General features: G+C 41.7%; 1 protein-coding gene across 9 annotated transcripts in view; it reads right to left on the reverse strand.

Annotated features, from left to right (window-relative positions):
* Positions 1–21375, reverse strand: part of CASK (calcium/calmodulin dependent serine protein kinase) — a 512028-nt gene that overhangs the window by 24869 nt on the left and 465784 nt on the right. For 6 of the 9 annotated variants that reach the window (XM_004714576.3, XM_045289402.1, XM_045289401.1 and 3 more), the window contains 5 exons: positions 15843–15928; positions 14071–14139; positions 11264–11332; positions 9744–9779; positions 8157–8353 (listed from right to left, as the gene is read on the reverse strand). In XM_004714576.3, coding sequence (XP_004714633.1) covers positions 8157–8353; positions 9744–9779; positions 11264–11332; positions 14071–14139; positions 15843–15928 — 457 coding nt within the window. The remainder of the gene's footprint in view (positions 1–8156; positions 8354–9743; positions 9780–11263; positions 11333–14070; positions 14140–15842; positions 15929–21375) is intronic. The other 3 variants (XM_004714577.2, XM_045289405.1, XM_004714578.2) reach the window with 1 other exon arrangement.

Below are 21375 nucleotides of genomic sequence, written 5' to 3' on the forward strand. Positions count from 1 at the left end.
GTTGCTGGGAAATAGAAATAGAATTAGTTTTGTATATTGCTTTTATATCAGCAGCCTGGTTGAAAATCTCTTTTTAATTCTATTTGTTTCTCTGTAGATACTTCTGAATTTCTACACACACAATCACATCACCTGAAAAATGTTTCCTTCTCTAGTAATGATAACTGGAGGTTTGTTGTAGATGTCCTGTCTTTCAGGTTAAGGAAGCTCTCTTCAAAGTTTTTATTATTAATGGATGTCACATTTTATCAAATGCTTTCATTTATATGAGCAGGAGTCCCTGGGTGAAGCAAATTGTTAGGAACTTGACTATCAGTCAAAAGGTTAGTGGTTCAAACACATCCAGCAATGTCTTGAACAAAAGGCCGGGCAATCTGCTTTAAAAAGGTTACAGGCTCAAAAACCCTATCTATAGAGCAGTTCTCCTGTGCACATGGGGGGTTTCCATTAGTTGGGAACTAACTGACGGCACAACAACATTGATAAGACCATGTGGATTTCCTTCCTTAGTTACCTAATACAGCGGATCATCATGTTGCCTGATTTTCAAAAGTTGAACTAGCCATGCATTCCCAGAACAAAACCTGATGGGTTATATAGTATATGATCCTTGGTAGATATTGCTGGATTCAACTTATTAATATATTTTGTTGAGGATTTCTCCATCTATGCAAATGCGGCTCTGCGGTTTACTCTTCTTGAATTGCAGCATGCATTTAATTTTGGTATTGTATTATGGTGACATCGTAAAAGGAGTTCCTAAGTGTTCTATTTTCTTGAAGAGCTTGCCATCCAGGTCTCTTACTCTCTCCTGCTCACTGACGATCTATTTTAATTTTACTTCTTTATTTATTTTTGATTGGGAGAAAAAGACATTTATTGGGAACTATTGTAAACTCTCAAGCCAACAGCATCCAAGCCAATCTCCTATATTACCTATATTACAGAGGAGGCTGATGAAATTTTTGCTTTGGGATTTCTCTGACACAAGCCAATATGTTCTACTAGTCATAGCTATAGCTTATGAAGCATAAGAACTTTAGAAACAGAAGTAGAATAGAAAAATTCCTGGCAGGTTAAAAGAAACAAACTCCCAATCATATAATATTGTAGTGTAAAGTGTATCGTATAATACATAAATCTTTCAAAGCTTAAAATAAAAAAATGAAGAGTGGCCTGGAAAATTCTGTAGTGTGGTCCCATGTGGTATTATGATGCACAAATGTAAACGATTTTTACCAGCCAGTCAGTAAACAAATGTCATTTCTTTTAGCGCAGTCAGTGCACAGAAACTATGCGAGGATTAAGGTCAACCTGGAGGGAAATCACCAAGACATGTTGGACATTTTATTGGTGACTTGGATGATGACTTGGTAGGCAAGGGAATGGAGGACAGATTTGGGGACCCGAAGTATATCAAAAGACTTGACTGATGTACTTTGTCAAGCAAGAAGTAATTTAACAAGGATAAATAAGGTAAGACATTTGGATCCATAAAAACAGATCTCTCATCTATAGGATATGCAAAATGTAGCTCTGTAGCAATACATTTGAACAAAGTTTCTGGGTCGGGCTAATAATATGATCTCAAATCTTTACCCTTAGTATTGCAGCTTTGCGGAGATCCTATAGGCCAGTTCAGTTTCCCAGTAGGGGAAACTGCTCTTTCCCCACAGCCAGGAATGCCTTCCTATGCCCCCAAAGCCCTACTCAAGTTTCAAGAGGCTCATACTGTCCAGAGAGTCTTTTGCTTCTCATCCCAGTTAGAATCCTTTTCTCCCTCAACATTTTGGCATATATATTAAGTTCAGTTTTGTTGCAATAGAGAGGAACATCTTTCAAAGTGTACATTTCTTCCGTTTTGCCATAAGCACACATACCATGAAATCATCAACGCAATAAAATTACCATATATACTCATGTATAAGCCAAGTTTGTTAGCACATTTTTAATGCAGTTTTTGTGGTAAAGTTAGGTGCCTCGGCTGATATTCGGGTCAGCTTATACTCAAGTATATATGGTAATGATCATCTCTAACACTGAAGAATTTCTTCTGCCTCCCCCCCCCCTTTAAATCCCTCCCTCTTCCATGCCCAGGCAACCACTGTCACTATAGATCTGTTTTCATTTTCTGGAATTTTATATAAATGGAATCATACCGTATGCTCTCTTTTTCCATCTGGCTTGTTTCCCTCAGTCTAATGATTTTGAGATTCATCTACATTGTTGCATGTACCAATAATTCAATCCTTTCTATTGCTGAGTTGTCATGGATCCCATCATCAGCATACACAATAATTTATCTGTTAACCTATTGATGGACCTCTGCATAGTTTCCAATTTTTGACTATTACAAATAATACTGCTTTGAACATTCATGTACATGTTTTTGAGTAGATATTATGTCCTTATTTCTCTTGGGTAAATACCCATGATTGGAACACTGGAGTCATAGGATAGGTGTGTGTTTAACTGCTAAACTGCCTTCTGTTGTACCATTATGCATTCTGAACAAAAGTGTTTGAGAGTTACACTTATTCCACATCCTTGCCAACTTTTGGTATGGTCTTTTTAATCTTAGGCCTTTCAAATTTCATCAATGAGATAGACTGCTGCAGTGACTAGTGGCTGCAACAATGGTGTGGTAGTTATACAATCATTTGTTAATTTGAGAGGATTAAGAGTGAAGGGGTGGAGTCTACCCTTGTCAATCAGGTCATAGCCAATGAGGCCTCTGTGTGGGCATGGCCTTCTCCTGAGGATTCTGGGAACTCCTGTATTCCTCCTTGAGGATTTTTTTGAAATCATTTTATTGGGGGCTCATACAACTCTTATCACAATCCATACATACATCAATTGTATAAAGAACATTTGTACATTCGTTTCCCTCATCATTCTCAAAACATTTGATCTCCATGTAAGCCCTTGGCATCTGCTCCTCATTTCCCCCCCTCCCTCATGAACCCTTAATAATTTATAACTCTCTCTCTCTCTGCTGACTCCCTGGGAAACATTGCAGCTGACAAGACACATGGAACTATGCTAGTGCGCAGAGCTGGAGAAGCCAAGAGGAGACCCCTGCCAGTGCTGAGGTGCTTCCACTGCCACTGGATCTACAAGACTCCCCACCCACTGGCCTGTGATTGTCCTGCATTTGGCATCATTGCATGTGTTTTGTGAATCTGAAGAGGGCTTTATAGATTGTTATCAGATATATGGGCTAATATTGGACTTAAGGACTTGATCTGGACTGGGTTGGGGTGTTTTTATAATGCTCTTGTATATAAAGCCCTTTCCTACACTCATATGAGTGTCTATGAATTTGTTTCTGTAGTCTACCCTGACTAAATGGGCTGAAGCGTAACACACATGAGGGTGGCACAGAACTGGGCAGTGTTTCGTTCTGCTGTACACAGGGTTGATGTGAGTCAGAATTAACTCCATAGCACCTAACAATCACAGTAGGTGTGTAAAAGAGTCCTGGGGGTGCTGTTGGGCTGCTAACCACAAGGCTGCGGGTTTACATCCACCAGCCGCAAGGGAAGAAAGATGAAGCTGTCTATTCTCCTAAAGATTTATCGACTCTGAAGTCCCATATAGGGTCACTACGAATTGGAATCCACTCGATGGGAGTGGATTTTGGGTTAAATATATAAATAAGGAGTGGAACAAAGAGGAGGCTTCCTACTCCTGTAAAGAGTTGCAGTCTCAGAAACCCACAGGGGCAGTTCTACCCTGTCCTATAGGGTTGCTCTGAGTCAGCATCGACTCCATGGCCGTGAGAAAGGAGCCCTGGTGGTGCACTGGTTGGGCGCTTCACTGCTAACTGACAGCTCAGTGGTTTGAATCTACTAGCTGCTCTGTGGGAGAAAGATGTGGCAGCCTATTTCTTTTTAAAAAAAATCATTTTATTAGGGGCTCATACAACTCTTATCACAATCCATACATACATCAATTGTGTAAAGAACATTTGTACATTCGTTTCCCTCATCAGTCTCAAAACATTTGATCTCCACGTAAGCCCTTGGCATCAGCTCCTCATTCCCTCCCCCCACCCCATGAACCCTTGATAATTTATAAATTATTATTTTGTCATATCTTGCACTGTCTGACGTCTCCCTTCACCCACTTTTCTGTTGTCCGTCCCCCAGGGAGGAGGTTATATGTAGATCCCTGTAATCGGTCTATTTCTGTTAAGATTTCCAGCCAATGGGAAACCTATGCGGCAGTTCGACTTTGTCCTATAGGGTTGCTGTGAGTCAGAATCAACCGGATGGCAGTTTTTGTTTTTAAATGGGTGTGTAGTCAGTTTTTAATTTTGCTACTGTACTCTTTTCTTTGTTTTTGTGTCTTTGGGCTCTTTTCCACATCTGCTATGTTTCCCTCAGAAGGAGCCCTGATGGCACAGTGGGTTATGCGTTGGGCTGGTCACCACAAGGTCAGCAGTGTGAAACTACTCGACGCTGCACAGGAGAAAGATGAGACTTCCTACTCCCATAGAGTTACAGTCTCAGAACCCCCCTGGCAGGTCTACTCTGTTCTATAGGGTCACTATGAATTGGAATTTACGAGGGCAGGGAGTTTGATTTTAGTTTATGCTTCCCTCAAGATATTCTTCATGCTTATTATCTTAATAAACAAAACAACCCCCCTCCCCAAACCCTAGTAAGCACAGCTTTTTGAAAGCATTTGTCTCCTAATTCCAACATCTGAAGTGGGCTTGGGCTTGTTTCTGCTGTCATTTTGGCCCAGGCTCAAAATGCTGCCTTGTTTCTTTGTGGGCCAGGTTACTTTGGCTCTTGCTGGGTATTGTTCTTGAAACTGTGTGGAGGATAGGAAGATGTCTAGGATTAAGAGCAAGGAGAAAAGTACCATTCAGAAACTCCTTCTGCTTGTACCAGATATCTGGGACTATAGTGCCTCGTGTGAGGCTCCCTGACTGGCCCAGGCTTATGGGTATCTGGACACAAATCCATTCAAGGTAGAATGGTGGTCAAATTGTTATCAGAAATTTGTCCTCCTTTTACTCTGCTTCGTAATGGGACAGCTGTCTCCACAGTCCCCTGGTGTTAAAGGGAACACTAGCAGGTTTAACTGCTCTTATAAACAGACAATGTCCTGATGGTCGTGTTGGGTAAGCATTGGACTAAGAACTGCAAGACTGTCGGCTCTTCTTGGGCAAAGAGGAGGTCATCTGCTCCCATAGATGGATAGCCTTGGAAACCCATGTAGGCTTGCTGTGAGCCAGAACTGACTTGATGGCAGTGTGTTTTTCACAATCAGATATTTGGGAGAATAGCCTTTTGTAGTCCTCACAATATAGAGAGGGGCTCCTACAAGACTCCCCAGTTTGTACAGACCTTGGGGCTCTTAACCTTGGTCCTCTGGCACAGAAGTCACAGCAAATGTCTTCCTGGCAAAATGGGCCAACAGGGGTACTCTTGTATTCTCTTCATTGTTCTCGTTAAAGACTTTCATTTAAAAATTGGCCATCAAGTCCTCAGACACTTTTAAGCTACTATATGCTTTTAAGGTAATTTAACAAAATATAGTTTCTGCAGGACATTTCCTTCCTTTCTTCATTCCTCCCTCCCTCCATCAACAGGTAGACTGATCTAAATAGCCTAGTCACCATGATGGGAAGCAGGAAGCAATCTTGTTCTTCCCACTGCCATTTCTTAGGAGTCTCTTCCAGGAAATGGTGTTCTCATGATCGCTCAAGTGGGACTGATAGTGGGCATGTGTTCTCACCGGGTAGAGGAGGTCTGGAAGCTATAGAATGATTTTTCATAAATGCTTATGTAACCACATTCCGAAAGACATTTTGTGAAATGTTAGGATCGGTGACAACATCGCAGCAACATAAGCAAAAACCGAAACCCAAGCTTACTGCCATCGAGTTGATTCCGGTTCATAGTGGTTACGGGCTGGGCTGCTAACTGCAAGGTCAGCAATTTGAAACCACCAGCCACTCCAGGGGAGAAAGATGAGGTTTTTAATCCCGTAAACAGTTACAGACTTGGAAACCCACACGGGCAGCTCTACCCTGTCTTTTAGGGTCATTATGAGTCAGAATTGATTTGATGGCAGTGAGGGGGTCTTTTTTTTTTTTTTTTGAGCTAGTAACCCAAGACCTGGTGGTTTAGTGGGTTATGGGTTGGGCTGCTAATTGCAAGGTCAGCAGTTCGAAACCACTAGCCAATCTGAGGGAGAAAGATGAGACTTTCTACTTCTATAAAGAGTTATGCCACAGGGGCTGTCCGACAGGGTAACGGTGAACATAAGCAAAGCCACACAGAAATCCCATTTCATTTCAACTGTCTCTTAAAAGCCAGGTAGAAGGGCGATGCAAGACAGAAGGCCTCTGTTTGGGCATCTGGAGTGTTCATCAGTCCCAACAGTCTCCATATAAGAATAGTGATGGGGAGCTTGGGATAGCAGAGAGTTTAGTGAGAAAAATGGGTGCAAAATGTCAAGGGCCTCTGTTTTCTCATCCCTAGGTAGTTCTGGGGCATTGGCACAATGCCTAATGGCTCCTGTTAGGTTTGTCACATGAAACAATACTAAGAGTGCAGTAAAGTTTATTACCAAAGTACTGACAAAGGTACAAGTATCAACAGTTTTCAACTACGTAAGGTGCAACACGAATTCTTGCTAGCAAGAATATATTTTACCAAAACAGAGAATAGGCTGTGGTGCCTAATCAATCCCCTGTTCACTCAGTGAGACGCAGGGCCGAGAAACGGGGGCTGAGTTTAACCTGTTTTCCAAGGGTGAACTTTCTAATAGGAAATGCATTTTTAAAAGCTGGAAAAACAAAGGACAAAGCTTCTGCCTTCCCCTTTCTCCTCACACAGAGACATATTTTAGCTTCAAGGACGTTGAGTGACAATGAATCACTGCATTTGGGTTGGGATTTTTTGCTGGTGGAGGGCTGGAATGGGGGGGTGGGGTGAGAACAGAGGGAGGGGCAAGGAGAGGGTACATTCTAAGAGAATGAAATTGGAATGCGGACTCGAGCTGACATTAGGAATTAAAAAGGTTCAATCGGAACCTTAAAACCAACCCCCAAACCCACACAACAGGGTTGGTTCTAACTCATACTGACCCTATCGGGCAGAGGAGAACTGCTGGTCGGGGTCTGAAGGCCTTAATCTCCATGGGAGCGGCTGGTGGGCAGTCCAAGGCTTAATTCACTGAGAGACCAGGGCACCTTAGATCACAGGTTTCAAAAACACAGAAACAAAACCAAAAATCTGCACAGCAAACGTACTGTTGTCGATGACAACTCTACCCTGTTGGATAGAGCTGCCCTTTTGGGTTTCCGCAGCTGTAACTCTTGATGGGAGTCTCTCCCGAGCAGCTCGTTTTGAGTACTGACCGTATGGTCGGCAACTCACCCTGTAACCCACTGTGTCACCACAAGTCCTTAGATAAGAGCTGTAGGGGGCTTACGTTGAACTTATGTTGCTGTAACAGGAACAACTCAGAAAAGGAGGGTGAAAATGGTTACAAAACTTGGAAGAATGTAAAATTGATGTCACTAAACGGTACACCTCGAAGTTACCGAATGGGTGCATGTTTTGCTGGGTTTAGTCTCAACCAGAACAAAAAGAATGCAGTTCTAAAACATCTGAAAATAACAGGCGGGAGCAGGCTGGGAGCTCTGTTGAGTTGCTGTGATGTGGGCCAGGGCTAGGGCGGCCTCTCTCTTGGCTTCCTTTTCCTTACACGTGTCTATTGGTCCTTTGACAGCACTTGACTCTTACTATGGATCTCGCGAGGTGCTGAGGATTTTGAATTCTGGGTTAACCAATCTTCAGCTTGCTCCCCAGGAGCCCTAGTGGTGTAGTGGTTATGCACCAGGTTGGCAACTACAGCGTCAGCAGTTCAAATCTACCAGCTTCTCTGTGGGAGAAAGATGGGGCTTTCTACACCTGTGAAGAGTGTCAGTCTCCGATACCCACAGCAGCAGTTCTACCCTAGTTTTGGGTCAACAATGACTCAGTGACAGTGAACTTTTTTCCCCTAACCAGGTAATGCAAGAACTATATCAAAAACAAGTCTCAAGCTCTAAAACAATCATGCAAAGATGAAAAAAAAAAAAAGATTTCATTTTTATGAGCAAACCAACTAAGCAAACAGGAAAAGCCTACCATTCCTGAAGTTCCGGAGAAGGGATGAGGCCCGCAGTTCCATTTTTGGAGTTCTCCAGTTTACCCTGCCACCAGTTGTGATCGTCCTTGCTGATAATCTGGATAATGTCCCCAACTCGGAAGCGAATACCTGCTTCTTTGCAGGGGATGAGGTCGTCCTTGGCTGGGTCATATTCAAACTGTGCTCTGACATAGATCTATAAGACAGGCGTTTGTAAGAAAGGGTGCCAAAGCTACAGGGAAAAATGCAGGCAGCTCTAATCTCCTAATAACCACACACCGACACTTACAATACAAATAGTTCAGATGATGAAAGCAAAAATGAGGCATGGGAATACAACACAAAAAATGTCCACCACTCCAGACAACATACTACTTTTGATGTGTAAAGGTGCAAAATGTTGCTGCTTCTAATTTGAAGGTAATGCTTAACATACATCTACTTGATTTCTGTTTTTACCATAGTAGACATTGACTTAGTATTTTAAAACCTGTATGTATTTAGTTGGTGTTATGGATAAGTTGTGGCCTTTAAGCCATTGAAACTAGCATTCAGGGTAGGTTTTAACCTTAAAATCGCACGTGGCATAAAACCAACACAACCTCAGGGTTGGCATCTTGCTGTAGAATGGCAGTGTGTCTACGCACAACTGAAAAACGGAAAGGTAATGCTAACCAATCTTCAAGGGATTCTTATGTGGTAGCACTGTATGAACAACTAGATGTTGAAACTCTTTCATAAGGTACTAGGCAGCCAATGTGATGACGAAACTCTTGATGAATTCTATTGGGTGCTCATGGATGCAAATCATATTTGAAATCTGACTAAGTTTTAAAACCACAGTTTAAGAAAACGAACATTCCCCTCCCATTTTTATCTCTTGAAATGAGATTTGAATATTAATGTTTAAGTCACTGTAAAGACAACCTGAAGGCTTTGGAATCATTTGATGATTTTTTTGGTTCAGAAATCCAGCCTAGGAAAATAACCAATCTCTGCCCTTGGACCTAAGAGCTACACTTTGGAAATGCTGGCAGTTTGACAGGCACTTGCTGGTGTTAGGCCGCACTGAACTGTTCAGATTTGAGCTAACACGAGTACTGCAGGATGTAGTGCAAAGATAGTTCTGTACTTTTTTTTAGAAGTTTCACCTGGACAAGTACAAATTTAAGAAAAAGCTTTCAAATTTCAGAAATGTGCTTCTTAAAAATGTTCACCAGCATTCATTTTGCAGTTATTCTGAGAATTCTATGAATTTTGGAACTTAAAAAAAAAATTGTTTTTCACACCAGCGGCATGCCCACAACCCTCCTCCCCACCAAAGGCTGAAACCTTAACCATCAACACAAAATTATCAGGTTGAAATTACAATAACCATCAGAGCTACAAAGATGTGAGGAGAGGCGATCACTTTTTTTTTTAGAAAATTAGTCATGTATATAATATGTTAAAATGAAATGGTACAAGCTCTGAACCCTCAAATGTTAGGGTCCAAAATGCAGACATCGTGGGATGGCAAGGGTTAATGGAGGAGTGGCTATTAGCAGCTCCGCTTAGAGAAGTTTCTATAGAGGATAGCTATTCACCTGTCGTCCTTTTGGCTGGGTAGTTGATGGCAAGTCCTGCAGAATAAAGCCAACCCAGGAGAAAACATTTTCATTTACTTGTCAAGAGTACAAGGTAATTTGTGTGTTCTGTTACAACATGGTTACGACATGAAAACGAGCTAGGTTTAAGTTGAGAGAATATACATTATTTCATTTCTTAGAAATATTGAGTTATCAAAAAGAAGAAAAGAAAAGAAAAAAAAAAATCAAACCCAGGCCACTGAGCAGCAAGCTGAGGAAAGCAGGTAAGTGGAAGCAGAGAGAAAATGTGTTCTTAAGAAACAACTCAGCATCTTCAACACAAAAGCCACTGCTATTTAAAAAGAGAAACAAAAAGACCACCACCACCACCACCAAAACGAGCCCCCAAACGAAAAAGGGCTGCTGCCCTGTTCAATGTAGCCTCTGTGACCACTTTGCTTTGGAACAATTCAAAGAGCATATGGATTTTCACCCTCTTAAACGTATTAAATGTTCAGTATCATCAATGACTTCCTTTGGTAGCCTATTCTGAAGTTCAAAATAAAGTCTCAGAAAAATTTCTTCTATAATTTCTCTTACTGATATATTTAGAATATCATTCCCACAGAGATGATGTCCAAATTACCTATAACTTTACCTGGTTGAAAAACAAATGGATATGTTTTCAAAAGGCAAGAAAAAAAGTGATACTGCTGTATTAGACTGGGTGATAAACAGCAGTGTCAGCAAGTTTGAGGTGAATTTGTTACCTCCACTATTGCACACCCACTCCTATAAATGTTTCCATTTGTTTACAGAAAGTATAAGCCATTTCTTCTATATTAGAAAATGAATAGTTCTTTCCAAAAAAAAAAAAAAAGCAAACTTCCAAGATGAAGTCAAACGATTGAGTACTTTGTGTTAAAGATGTGATAACAGCGTGGCTTAAGTGCAGTTTGAAGCCAGTTCCTTTTGCTTTTCATATCCAAGCAAGGCTTATAGTTCACAAAAATATGTGCACGTACCACAATAACAGAGGGCACACCAATTCATAAACTTAGATAGCGGAAACGAAAACATGTTGCTGATATCACTCAGAATAGAAAACTACAAAGCCCGAGAAAACCCAAATGCCTGCTCTGCAAAATTGCTTTGCATTTCTTTACTTGGCCAAAATTTAAAAAATCGATATTTAGAAACTGAAAACAAATCGCCATTGACATCCTCTGCAAAGGTTCGAGCTAAATCATCCCCATCACGCTGGGAGAGAAGAAGAGAAATCGTTTTAGAATGACCGAAAGTTTTTTGAACTACATTGCTTCGAATTGAACTAAAGAAAGGTTTTTGGTTTTTTTATTTTAACGAGGAGACAACGTTATAAAAAGATTTTCCAGGCGAAAACTGCATTGTAGCTGTAGTAGCCTTGTATATCAGCAGAAGACAAACTTCCCACTGAACACACGTAACTAAGAACACTTATGGCAGGTGAGCACCAACAAAATTGTCACACTTTCGCTGTGTGGAGCTAGGGTTCTTACCGAAACAGAATTGTTAGTGCTGCTATGACCATTAGCTGGGGACTGTCTGGAAGTGGAGGGGGAATCTCTCTGAAATAAGACACAAGGTTCATTAACACAGCACAGAAACACAGAGATATTTACATCAACAGTTAGAACCACAGTCTGACAACCATTTCCTTTGAGGTTTTAGCTGTAAAGTTGCCATACTGACTGACTTGCATGATTTCACAGAAGTCTGAAAAAAGTTTTACAGCTACAAGATTCTTGTATTATAAGCGATGGCGATCATTCCATAATCATTGCTTTCTTGCTGCCAACATCCTATTACCTTTGCATTATTTAAATGAGACCCAGAAGTGCCTTGATAGCAAATACCCTAGCAAGGACCAGAAAATGACAACTGCCACTCTACGATGATTATACTGATGATCCTAATGGCCTGATTTATTATTGCAATTCATTTGGGAAACAACTGAATAATTTCTGGGGCTTCAGTATCAAGAACTTGCTGAACGATTCCATTAAAAGTAGAATGAATTGGGGTGATGGTTGGGGAGATTCCTGACATCATAATCACCTCAAAACATTTCTAGGATAAATAAGGCTAAAAGGCAACATATAGGCCAGAGAAGAAATCTTTATTCTTGAAATCATTTTAGCAGCGTGATTAAAAACAACAATCTTGGGCTTATAAAAAAGATTACACTCTTGGCAAAGATCCCAGAAGCAGCAGCCATTTCCTCTCTCCACTCTCCTTCACAGCCCTTGCTTTGCCACTAAATACACTCCAAATCCTTTCCCAGTTCCAGTCCTTATTGTACAAAGAAGAGAGAAAATCAATCTCTATGGGCGTTTTGGACTTTTGGTTTAATAGAGTCCTGCTAAGCCTTTGAAATGTGGATGTCTGCTGAAAAGACCAATCACCCCCACCCCCTCCTCCCTAGAAGATTTAGAGAAAGTCCAAGAACCTGTTAGCCTTATAGAATAATGGAATTCCTTAGCTCAAAAATTTCCAACTGAAGGAAATAGACGGATCTCCAGGTTTCAACCCAGAGACTCAGTTCAGTTGGGTAGAGTAAGGTCTTGGAGTTTATCCTTACCAAAGGCCTGGGGAATGTGGACACAGGTGGCCAGAGAGCTTGTCTTAGCTGTTAATGTTGTCTTAGCTGGTAAGAGTTCCAACCACAGGCTAGAATTAGGCCAGAGCGTAAGAGGGTCAAAAAGATTTGATAAAGAAGTAAAAGGGTCATCAAAGATAAGGAAGGTAAAGAGAGGGTTGTATGTTCCTACTGAAGAGCATCGAGTTTACACGCACAACACTGGTCCCAGTCCAAACCTAGGTCAACCACTTTTAAAAACAAAAGAGAAACTTGAGTGAAGAACTAAGAGAACCTTCTGGTTGGTTAGTGAAGACAAAAATCCAAAAGTCCTGTGTGTTTACTAGATTTCTTCAAAAGACCAGCAATGGTCTGAAGTACACCTGTGATTTCAGAGCCTGAACATTATTTAGGTAGAATAAGGGTCTGACATTCTCTCATTCCGAGCAAGGTTTGTGCTCTGGACAACAAAGTGCCACACTCCGAGTCTTGGAGTCGAAGCAGCTCTTCATTTTCTGAGGAAATATGAGGGGCCTTCAAAAAGTGTGTGGAAAAATTCCACTGTCTTTTCATTCCATTTTTCCATGAACTCTATGAAGCCCCCTTTCGGAGTATTAACAGGAATTCTATCAGAAATCACCAGGAGAAGCTCGAGACCTGATATAACAGAAACTCCAGTTGCACAACAGCTCGCTAAAAATACTCTTGGTTGAACAACAGATTTGTACACACATCTTCAATAGCTTTAGGGAAAAAAACGTGAAGCCCCTGATTTTCCTTGTGAAATTTATAGTGCTACTAGAGACTGGAAAAAGCATTTAATTTCTCCTTCAAATTCCCCTAAGTACAAATGTAATTTTCTCGATGAGCTTCCTTGTCAGGCTTAAAAATTAACTTTATGAAATGTGCACTTCATATTGAGGCACACATACTGGGAAAATGCACAAAGAAAAATAGCTGCCAATAAGTAATACCCTAGCTGAATGTGCAATAAGCAGAGAATGATACCATTTATGCCAGTTTACAGTTCCAAATAGAAAAGAACAAACTTTTGGATCTCATTTAAAAACTAGCACGAAACTGAATAATACATGCTGGAAAGGATACAATTTCTGGAGGATCAGCCTAATATAAGAAAAATCTTTGGGCCTGGATTCCTTTAGCGGACGTAACTTGTGTACGAATCACATAACATTTAGATAATTTCGCCAAGCATTGCCGAAGCCCATGTTCTTCCAGTACATACGTTACCAATTCTGTATCGACTTAAAATCAACTAAGGAGAACTGTCATTGTTCTTTGAATAACTGTACTTTAACAGAAATAGCTCACTTTGCAGATTCTTGGAAAGAAGAAGTATCTATGTGATTTCTTAACAAGGGAAGTGAATGTACTTCCTGGAAATAATATTGCAATTATGGTCTTCATTTTTCCCCCTCAGAAATTCCATCTTTTAAAAAATTAAGTCTTAGGTCATTTACGTGTAGCTGCTCTCTGTTTCACTTAGACTTCGGCCTGAGACTAAAGTGCTGAGGAGATCCGCATGGAAGCAGGGTTGAGTAGGTAGAGGGGACCTACTCTGTTCCGTTATCTTTGTTGTAAAATTGGTGTGCGGTGATCTAACAGCACAGGCAGAAACGATTTCCCAGAAAGCAAAAACATTCAGCCATCAGCAGACAGTTAGTTAAGAACTCGGAGGAGATGGGGGTGGCGCGTTAGCGTCATTACCTCACAGGATGAAGACTGAGTGCGGTAACTTGGCACAATCTTGAAGGTAATACTCCCCCGCATTTCCCTCTGGAGAGGGGAGCAAAAAGAAAAGACAGTGTTCTCTCACAAATAAATGCTGCACACAAAACAAGTCAGAAACCTCTCAAAACGTGTGGGGGCAAGTAGTGGGAGCCACCTAAGAGCACACAGAGCTAAAGGGCCCTTGCTTTACAAAGGCAGGGGTCCTTCTGTATACAGTAGAGGGAGTTCTTGGGGAGCACACTGCCAAGCCAAGAGGCTCTTTCTTGGTCATAGATGGCACAGGAGTAACACACCTCCGATGGTCACCTCACTATGGACATGGCTACAAAAGCTCCGAGTGATGTGCCTTTTAAGAGTGACTATGCATTGAGCTGGGTAATAATCACAGAAAAATTCGATTTTGTGTGTCACATTACAAAGGGCCTTTGTGGCCCAGTGGTTAAGTGCTTGGTTGCTACGGGAAAGGCCAGCAGTTTGAACTCACCATCTGCTCTGCAGTTTGGTTCTGTCAAGATTCCTAGGAAAAAAGCCCCTCTCTGCCCCCAAACCCAACCCACTGCCATCGAGTCTCTTCCAACTCAGAGCCACCTAGAGCGCTGCTGAGGCTGTGAATTTTCACAGGAGCAGGCAGTCTTATCTTGCTCCTGTGGCTGCTGGGCTTGAACTTTGTGGTTACCGATCCAGTGCTTCCCCAGCAGTGTCACCAAGGGCTATGGCCTTGAAACCCTCTGGGGATGTTCTACTCTGTTCTTCAAAGGGTCTTACCAGGTGGTTATGAGTGGGAATTTGACTTGATCGAAATGGATTTTTTGGGGGGTGGATTACTATCAAGGAGACCTGCTGGTGCAGTGGTTAAGATCTTGGCTGCTCACGGAAAGGTTGGTGGCTCAAATCCTTAGTTGCGCTGTAGGAGGAAGCTGTGGCAGTGTGCGGCTGTACAGATTCATAGCTTGCAAACCCTGTGGGAAGTTCTATTCTGCCCTACAGGGTTGCTCTGGGTCAGAAGTGACTCTATGACCGTGAGTTTGAATGTGGTTTTGTGATACAGTACGATGGTTTACTACATAGAATTTCTTCTGACTTAAAAATTTTGGCTTTAAAAAAATTATAGTGAATCCATGGTGCTGATTTCACACTTGATAGGTATTCTTAATATGGGAGGTGCTACAATGCAGTGGGAAGAGGTGCCAGATGTTCAGGAGCAGTTTCCTTTGCTTGACTAAGGCAGCGAACCTAGGTAAGGGCCTGCCATTCCGCTTTCAAAAACAAATCCAAAATTACCCATCAAGTTGGATATGGATGGTCAAATTTGGCCTGGTCTTCCATTGCTTTCCTCTCCCTCGTGCTGTGGAGAAATCCAATCCAGCTGGCTATGACTCAGCCACACAGGTCAGAGGTTTCTGACATTGTTAAAGTCAGTGAGAAATTAGTTCTGAGGTATATACAACTGGAAAGGATGTTCCTTAAGCTTGATAAGAAACAGGCAATAAAGCTCAAAAGGAGAGCATCACACTTCAAATTGTTAAAAAGGGGGCACACAGTTTTCCAAACTCCACTGGATGTGAACATTCCCCGAGCTGTCAACTTCGAAGAACGTTTCCTTTGGGTTTGTGTCAAGTCCACGCAAATGGTGGTACTAGAAAGTGCAAAGAACCCTCCTTTATTTACGCACTAACAAACATAAAAAAACAGGCTAACGCACTGAAAACCAGTCTTTGGAGAAATAACAACACGTTTCAGTAACTTACAAGCATTTTTTGCAGCTGTTCCACTGTTTGATTAGCTACACTGATGCCATTGATTTCTCGAATCTCATCACCAACGTGAAGTGTACCTAGGAAATGACACATAACGAACATGAGACGACATAGATTTTTGTAGTATTAAAATCCCGAGGTAGCAAAACATAATAAAATAATGAAGATGAACATTGCAGACACAGGTACGAATAAGGCATCAGTAAAATTATTTCATTCATGCAGTAAACTCACCAAAACAGTACCTGCCTCATAGCCTTATTTTGAGGATTAAGTGACTTGAAAACATGTAAAGGTGCTGGAAGATAAACAAGGGGCCATCTAACTGAGAAACAACAAAGCCCACATGAAGAAGCACACCAGCCTGTAAGATGACAAGGCGGCGAAGGGGTCAGGTATCAGTCATCAAAGACCAAAAAAAAAAAAAAATCATAAAATTGTGAATGAGGGGGAGTGCAGAGTGGGGACCCAGGGCCCATCCGGGGGAAATTGGACATCCCCTTGCAGAAGGGCTGCGGGGAGGAGAGGAGCAAATCAGAGTGCAGTGTAGTAACGATGAAATGTGTAGTTTTCCTCTAGTTCTTAAATGCTTCCTCCACCCACTACCATGATCCCAATTCTGCCTTGCATATCTGGCTGGACCGGAGGATTTACACTGGCACAGATAGGAACTGGAAATACAGTGAACCCAGGACAGATAAACCCCCCAGGACCAGTGGAGAGAGTGGCGATGGTGGGAGGGTGGAGGGACGGTGAGGGAGAATGGGGGAACAGATGACAAGGTCTGCATGTGGCCTCCTCCCTGGGGGACGGACAGCGGAGAAGTGGGTGAGGGAGATGTTGAATGGGGTAAGATATGATAAAATCATAATAATTTATAAATTATCAGGGGTTTGGGGGGAGCGGGGAGGGAGGGAAAAAAAGAGCTGACACCAAGGGCTCAAGTGGAAAGCGGGTGTTGTGAGAATGATGAAGTCAACATATGTACTAATGTGCTGGACACAAATGACGTATGTACAGATTGTGACGAGTTGTATGAGCCCCTAATAAAATTATTATTTAATAAAAAATTAATTAAAAAAACCCCAAACAAAACATGTAAAACAAAACAAGTAAAGGGCTTAGAACTGCTCTTGGCACATAATAAGCACTTATGAAAGTGTTTGCTGCTATTATTATTATCATTTTTATTTGTCAAATATGATACCAAACTCAAACCAAACTCACTACCATCGAGTTCATTCTGGCTCACAGTGACCCTCTAGGACACAGCAGAACTGCTTCTGTGAGTTTCTGAGACTGGAGCTCTTTATGGGAGAAGAAAGCCTCATCTTTCTCCCCTGAGTGGCTTGTGGATTCAAACTGCTAACCATGTGGTTAACAGTGCGATGCATAACCCACTCCAGGACCAGGGCTCCCCCAATACAGAAATGTTGCCTATTTTCAAAGAATGGCTTAGATACTAGGCATATAACACCGAAATAGTATTAAAAATAAATCAACCTTTTAACGATCCTTTCTTATGCTTCAAATATTTTGTAACCCTCCAGCTGGAAAGAGTGATTGAACCCCAAGGACCACACAGTATTCCTTGTTTGTTTTGGTTCTGTATTGATCAAGTGTGCTCGTGCTAATACACTGACTTTCTTGAACAGGATGAACAGTTTTAGTGCTTGGACAGCCAAAGCATTTTGGAAGTTTAGGAAGACTTCTTTTGTTGGAAAAGAAAATGAAATAGGAAAACAAAATGAAATAAGCACACTGTGTTATGGAGAGCTCCCCGAAGGCACATTTCCTCACTAACATAGGTGTTAGGCGAGTAGAATATATCTGAGCTCAATGCTTGATCCTCAATCAGGCCAAACCAGTTTCTATATCTAACTCAACCATGAAAGCTCAAGCCAAGCCGCTGCCATCCAGTCGCTTCCAACTTCCAGCGGCCCTCCGTCGGGTGTCAGAGGCTGTGACTCCTCAGGGAGAAGACAAACCTCACTTTCTCCCTAGGAGAGACGAGTGGCTTTGAACTGCTGACCTTGCTGTCAACAGCCCAACACTTAACCCACTGTGCCAGCATAGCTCTTCCACATCTAATTTTAATTCTCAGGAAATAAAAGGGCCAGACATTAAATTACTAGACATTGAGGCGACCAGCTAAGTCCAGAATGTGATAAATTCTGGAGGACACAGAATTGACTTTATTAAAAAATCACAAGGGGCTTGGGGGGGGGCAAGGACAGGGTAGCTATAAACTAAAAGAGGGTTAAGAGACATATTAATTAAATGCCATGGGGCCCCCTTATCTGGAGTGTGACTCAAACCATCAACTGCAGACAAAAGTACAAGCAGTAAAAGAAGTTCGAATATTGAGTAGATATTTGAGGATATTAAAGAATTGTTCTATCTGCTTAGGAAAGATTGTGGTTATGTTTATAAAGAGCCTTTCTTTTAAAACTAATTATAAGTGAAATAAAATGCTAAGGATTCACTTCAAAATACTAAAGTCGCAAATATAGATGAAACTAGTGTGGACTGTCCTTGGGTTATGCGAACAGTGAAGCGCTCCACAGCTAGGCAAAAGGTTGGCAGTTTGAACCCACTCAGAGGCACCTTGGAAGAGAGGCCTGCCGACCTGCTTCTGAAAGGTCACATCTTGAGAAGCGCACGCACAGAGCACTTCTCCTCTGCACACCGTGGATTGCCACGAGTTGGAATCGACTCACTGGCAACCACCACCACCAACAAGTGGGGCTATGAGTTCATGATAATCATAGGGAATTATGAATACGGCTATGGCCACATGGGTGATTACGGCACTTTTCTCCCTAATTGTTTGCATTTTGAAAATACAATCAAAACCAAACAAAAACCGTGAGGACCGTTGCTTCCAGCATGGCTGAAAAGGCGAATGGAGACTTTCCCACTACAGCACAAGTATATCTTGCCGAAGGTATACCTCTTGAAATGGCAACAGTCTCCCAAAAGTGGGGAGCTCTGAGGACACCTCACACTTCCACCCCACGATCCCCTGCAAACAACAGAACCCTGTGAGCTGGATCCACAATGTGGCAGACGGAGAGTGGCGTGAACTAGTGGTGCCTGCTATTAGGATTCTGAGCCGGGAGCCAATAGCAAGTTATAGAAACTGAATGTAAGCTTCCGGAAGGAGCCAAGGCCTTCAGTGTGGCTACAGTCCCAGAACAGTAGCACCTGAAGAAGGGGCAAAACCTTCTCTGGAAGCATGGATTCCCAGAGTGGGCCCACTGATCAGAATAAGCAATGAGCTCATAATCAAAGATTGCCAAAGCACATGTTAAGGCAATCCTCTATAAGTGGGAGTCAATAAAAACAGTACAGAGAGTAAAAAAGACAAGGAACTAATATGAACAAGCCGACTGCACTATTAAAACACACACACACACACACAAATAGATTTATTTCTAGGAAAATGTAATTTACCCAAACACACTCAAACTATGGAAAGTCTGTAGAGTCTTATGAATGCTAAAGTTAATGAAGCAATTGCAAAAAGTTCTACCAAATTCTCAAGGTACAAACTCATCTTCCAATATTAGACAGTCTTTCAGAGAAGAAATGAAGGGGACAGGCTCACTAAGCTATTCTATAAAGCTCTTCCAATGGACTACTCTATAAAGCCAATTTGAAATGCAAACAGAAACATCAGAGAGGGAACTAATTACAGCTCAGTGCCAAGCATAACCACGAGTACAAAAATCCCAAACAAAACTTAAGTGCACAGAATTGAGCAATACATAAAAAGGTTAACATGTAACGACTAAACTGGAAACATCTGAGAAACACATGGAAGGTTTTACCATTCATAAATCTTTGAAACAAAAAAAAATCTTTGAAAGTCATTTACCACATGAGCAATTTAAATGAAAACAACAACAACGATAACAGCAAACATCGAATCAGCAGATGCAGACAAAACATTTGGTAAAATTCAAAACCCAATCATTACAAATATGCTCAGCAACAGGGCGGATCAGGACATTTCCTTAGCCTTAATCAAAGGGGGCACTGTTCGGTGAACCCTGGACTGCAAGGGTGGGGGCTGGAAACACGAGCAACTCTGCGGAAGAACAATTTTGGGTTGCTATGAGCCAGAATTGACTCGGTGGCCGTGGGTTTGCCTTTGGTTTTGGAATCAAAGGTATTTCTAAAAACTTACAGTAAGTATTCTTACTGGGGAAACATGGGAAAGATTTGTTTTTGAAACAGGAATAGGACAAGGAGGTATGCTGTACCACTTCTATGAACCCTTGTGTGACATTTGGGGCATATAGCGCCCACAAACATTTTCAGCCTTGGAGGTTTCTCAGGGAACTACTATCCTGTTTATAGGATGGGGATCTGTATACCTGATGAGTCTGAAGCAAGTGGTCTGACTCTGCCAATCCTACCACCAGAGTCTACACAGCCCACACAATCATCTCAACAATCCATATGATCTCAAAAAATTTCTTTTTTACAGTATGCTTTCCCTTACTGAAAACACACATTAGCAACACAAAGGTCCAAGAAGAAAATAATTAAGCCAGGAAGGGGTTAAAGACTGGAGGCCCGAGCCAGTGCAGCCATATAAGAAGACGAAAGAAAGGATGGCTCCACCTTTGCTGACTGCATGGCAAAAGGCAAAACAAAACAAAGGAGAAAACATACTGAACCTAAAACCGAGCATCCTCCTGTGAGTGCAATGCACAAGGGGTGTGCTAACCCCACAAAGATTCCTCTGAAAGCAGCAATGATGTCTGAACCGATCCTATGTTCACAGTGCCCATCTTTAAAGAGGACAGTAAGGCATCACAGTGTTTAGGATGCTACTTCTTGCTGTCTGGGGTTAAGAAAAGAGGTGTTAAGTCCAAAAATAGCCTTACCTTAAATACAGGAAGTCTGCCAGGAGAATAATTTTTAGAATAGACTCTGAATACTAGTGCAGATTATACAAATATGTAACTCAATGCTTTCAAAAGCTCACCACACCCATCCTCATCAAGTTGATTCTTACTCATAGTGACCTTATAGAACAGGATAGAACTGACCCTGTGGGTTTATGAGGCTGCACATCTTCATAAGAGCAAAAAGTCTCATCTTTGTCCTGTGGAGTAGCTGGTGGGTTTCAACTACTGACCTTGTGGTTAGCAGCCCAATGTATGACCCATGACACCAGCAAGGCTCCTTTAGTGTTTTCAAACAGGAGTTTAAATCTATTTTGCTTCTATAAAACCTTGCCTATCCTAGAGAGTTAACTAAAATTCTATTTCTCAGAAAATCTTTGTCTAAAATGAGTGCATAAGCAAATGTGGTAAAGAAAGTGGGTGGTACCCAGCTATCAAAAGATATAGCGTTTGAGGTCTTAAAGGCTTGAAGTTAAACAAGCAGCCATCTATTGGGGAAGTAAATAAGCCTGTGTGGAAGAAGCACAACAGCCTGTGTGATCATAAGGTGTTGATGGGATCAAGTATCAAACATCCCAAGCAAACAATTATATCGATGTGAATGA

This window comes from Echinops telfairi, unplaced genomic scaffold (assembly GCF_000313985.2).
Source record: "Echinops telfairi isolate 266 unplaced genomic scaffold, ASM31398v2 ScPeMD7_26;HRSCAF=91, whole genome shotgun sequence".
Taxonomy (NCBI): Eukaryota; Metazoa; Chordata; class Mammalia; order Afrosoricida; family Tenrecidae; genus Echinops; species Echinops telfairi.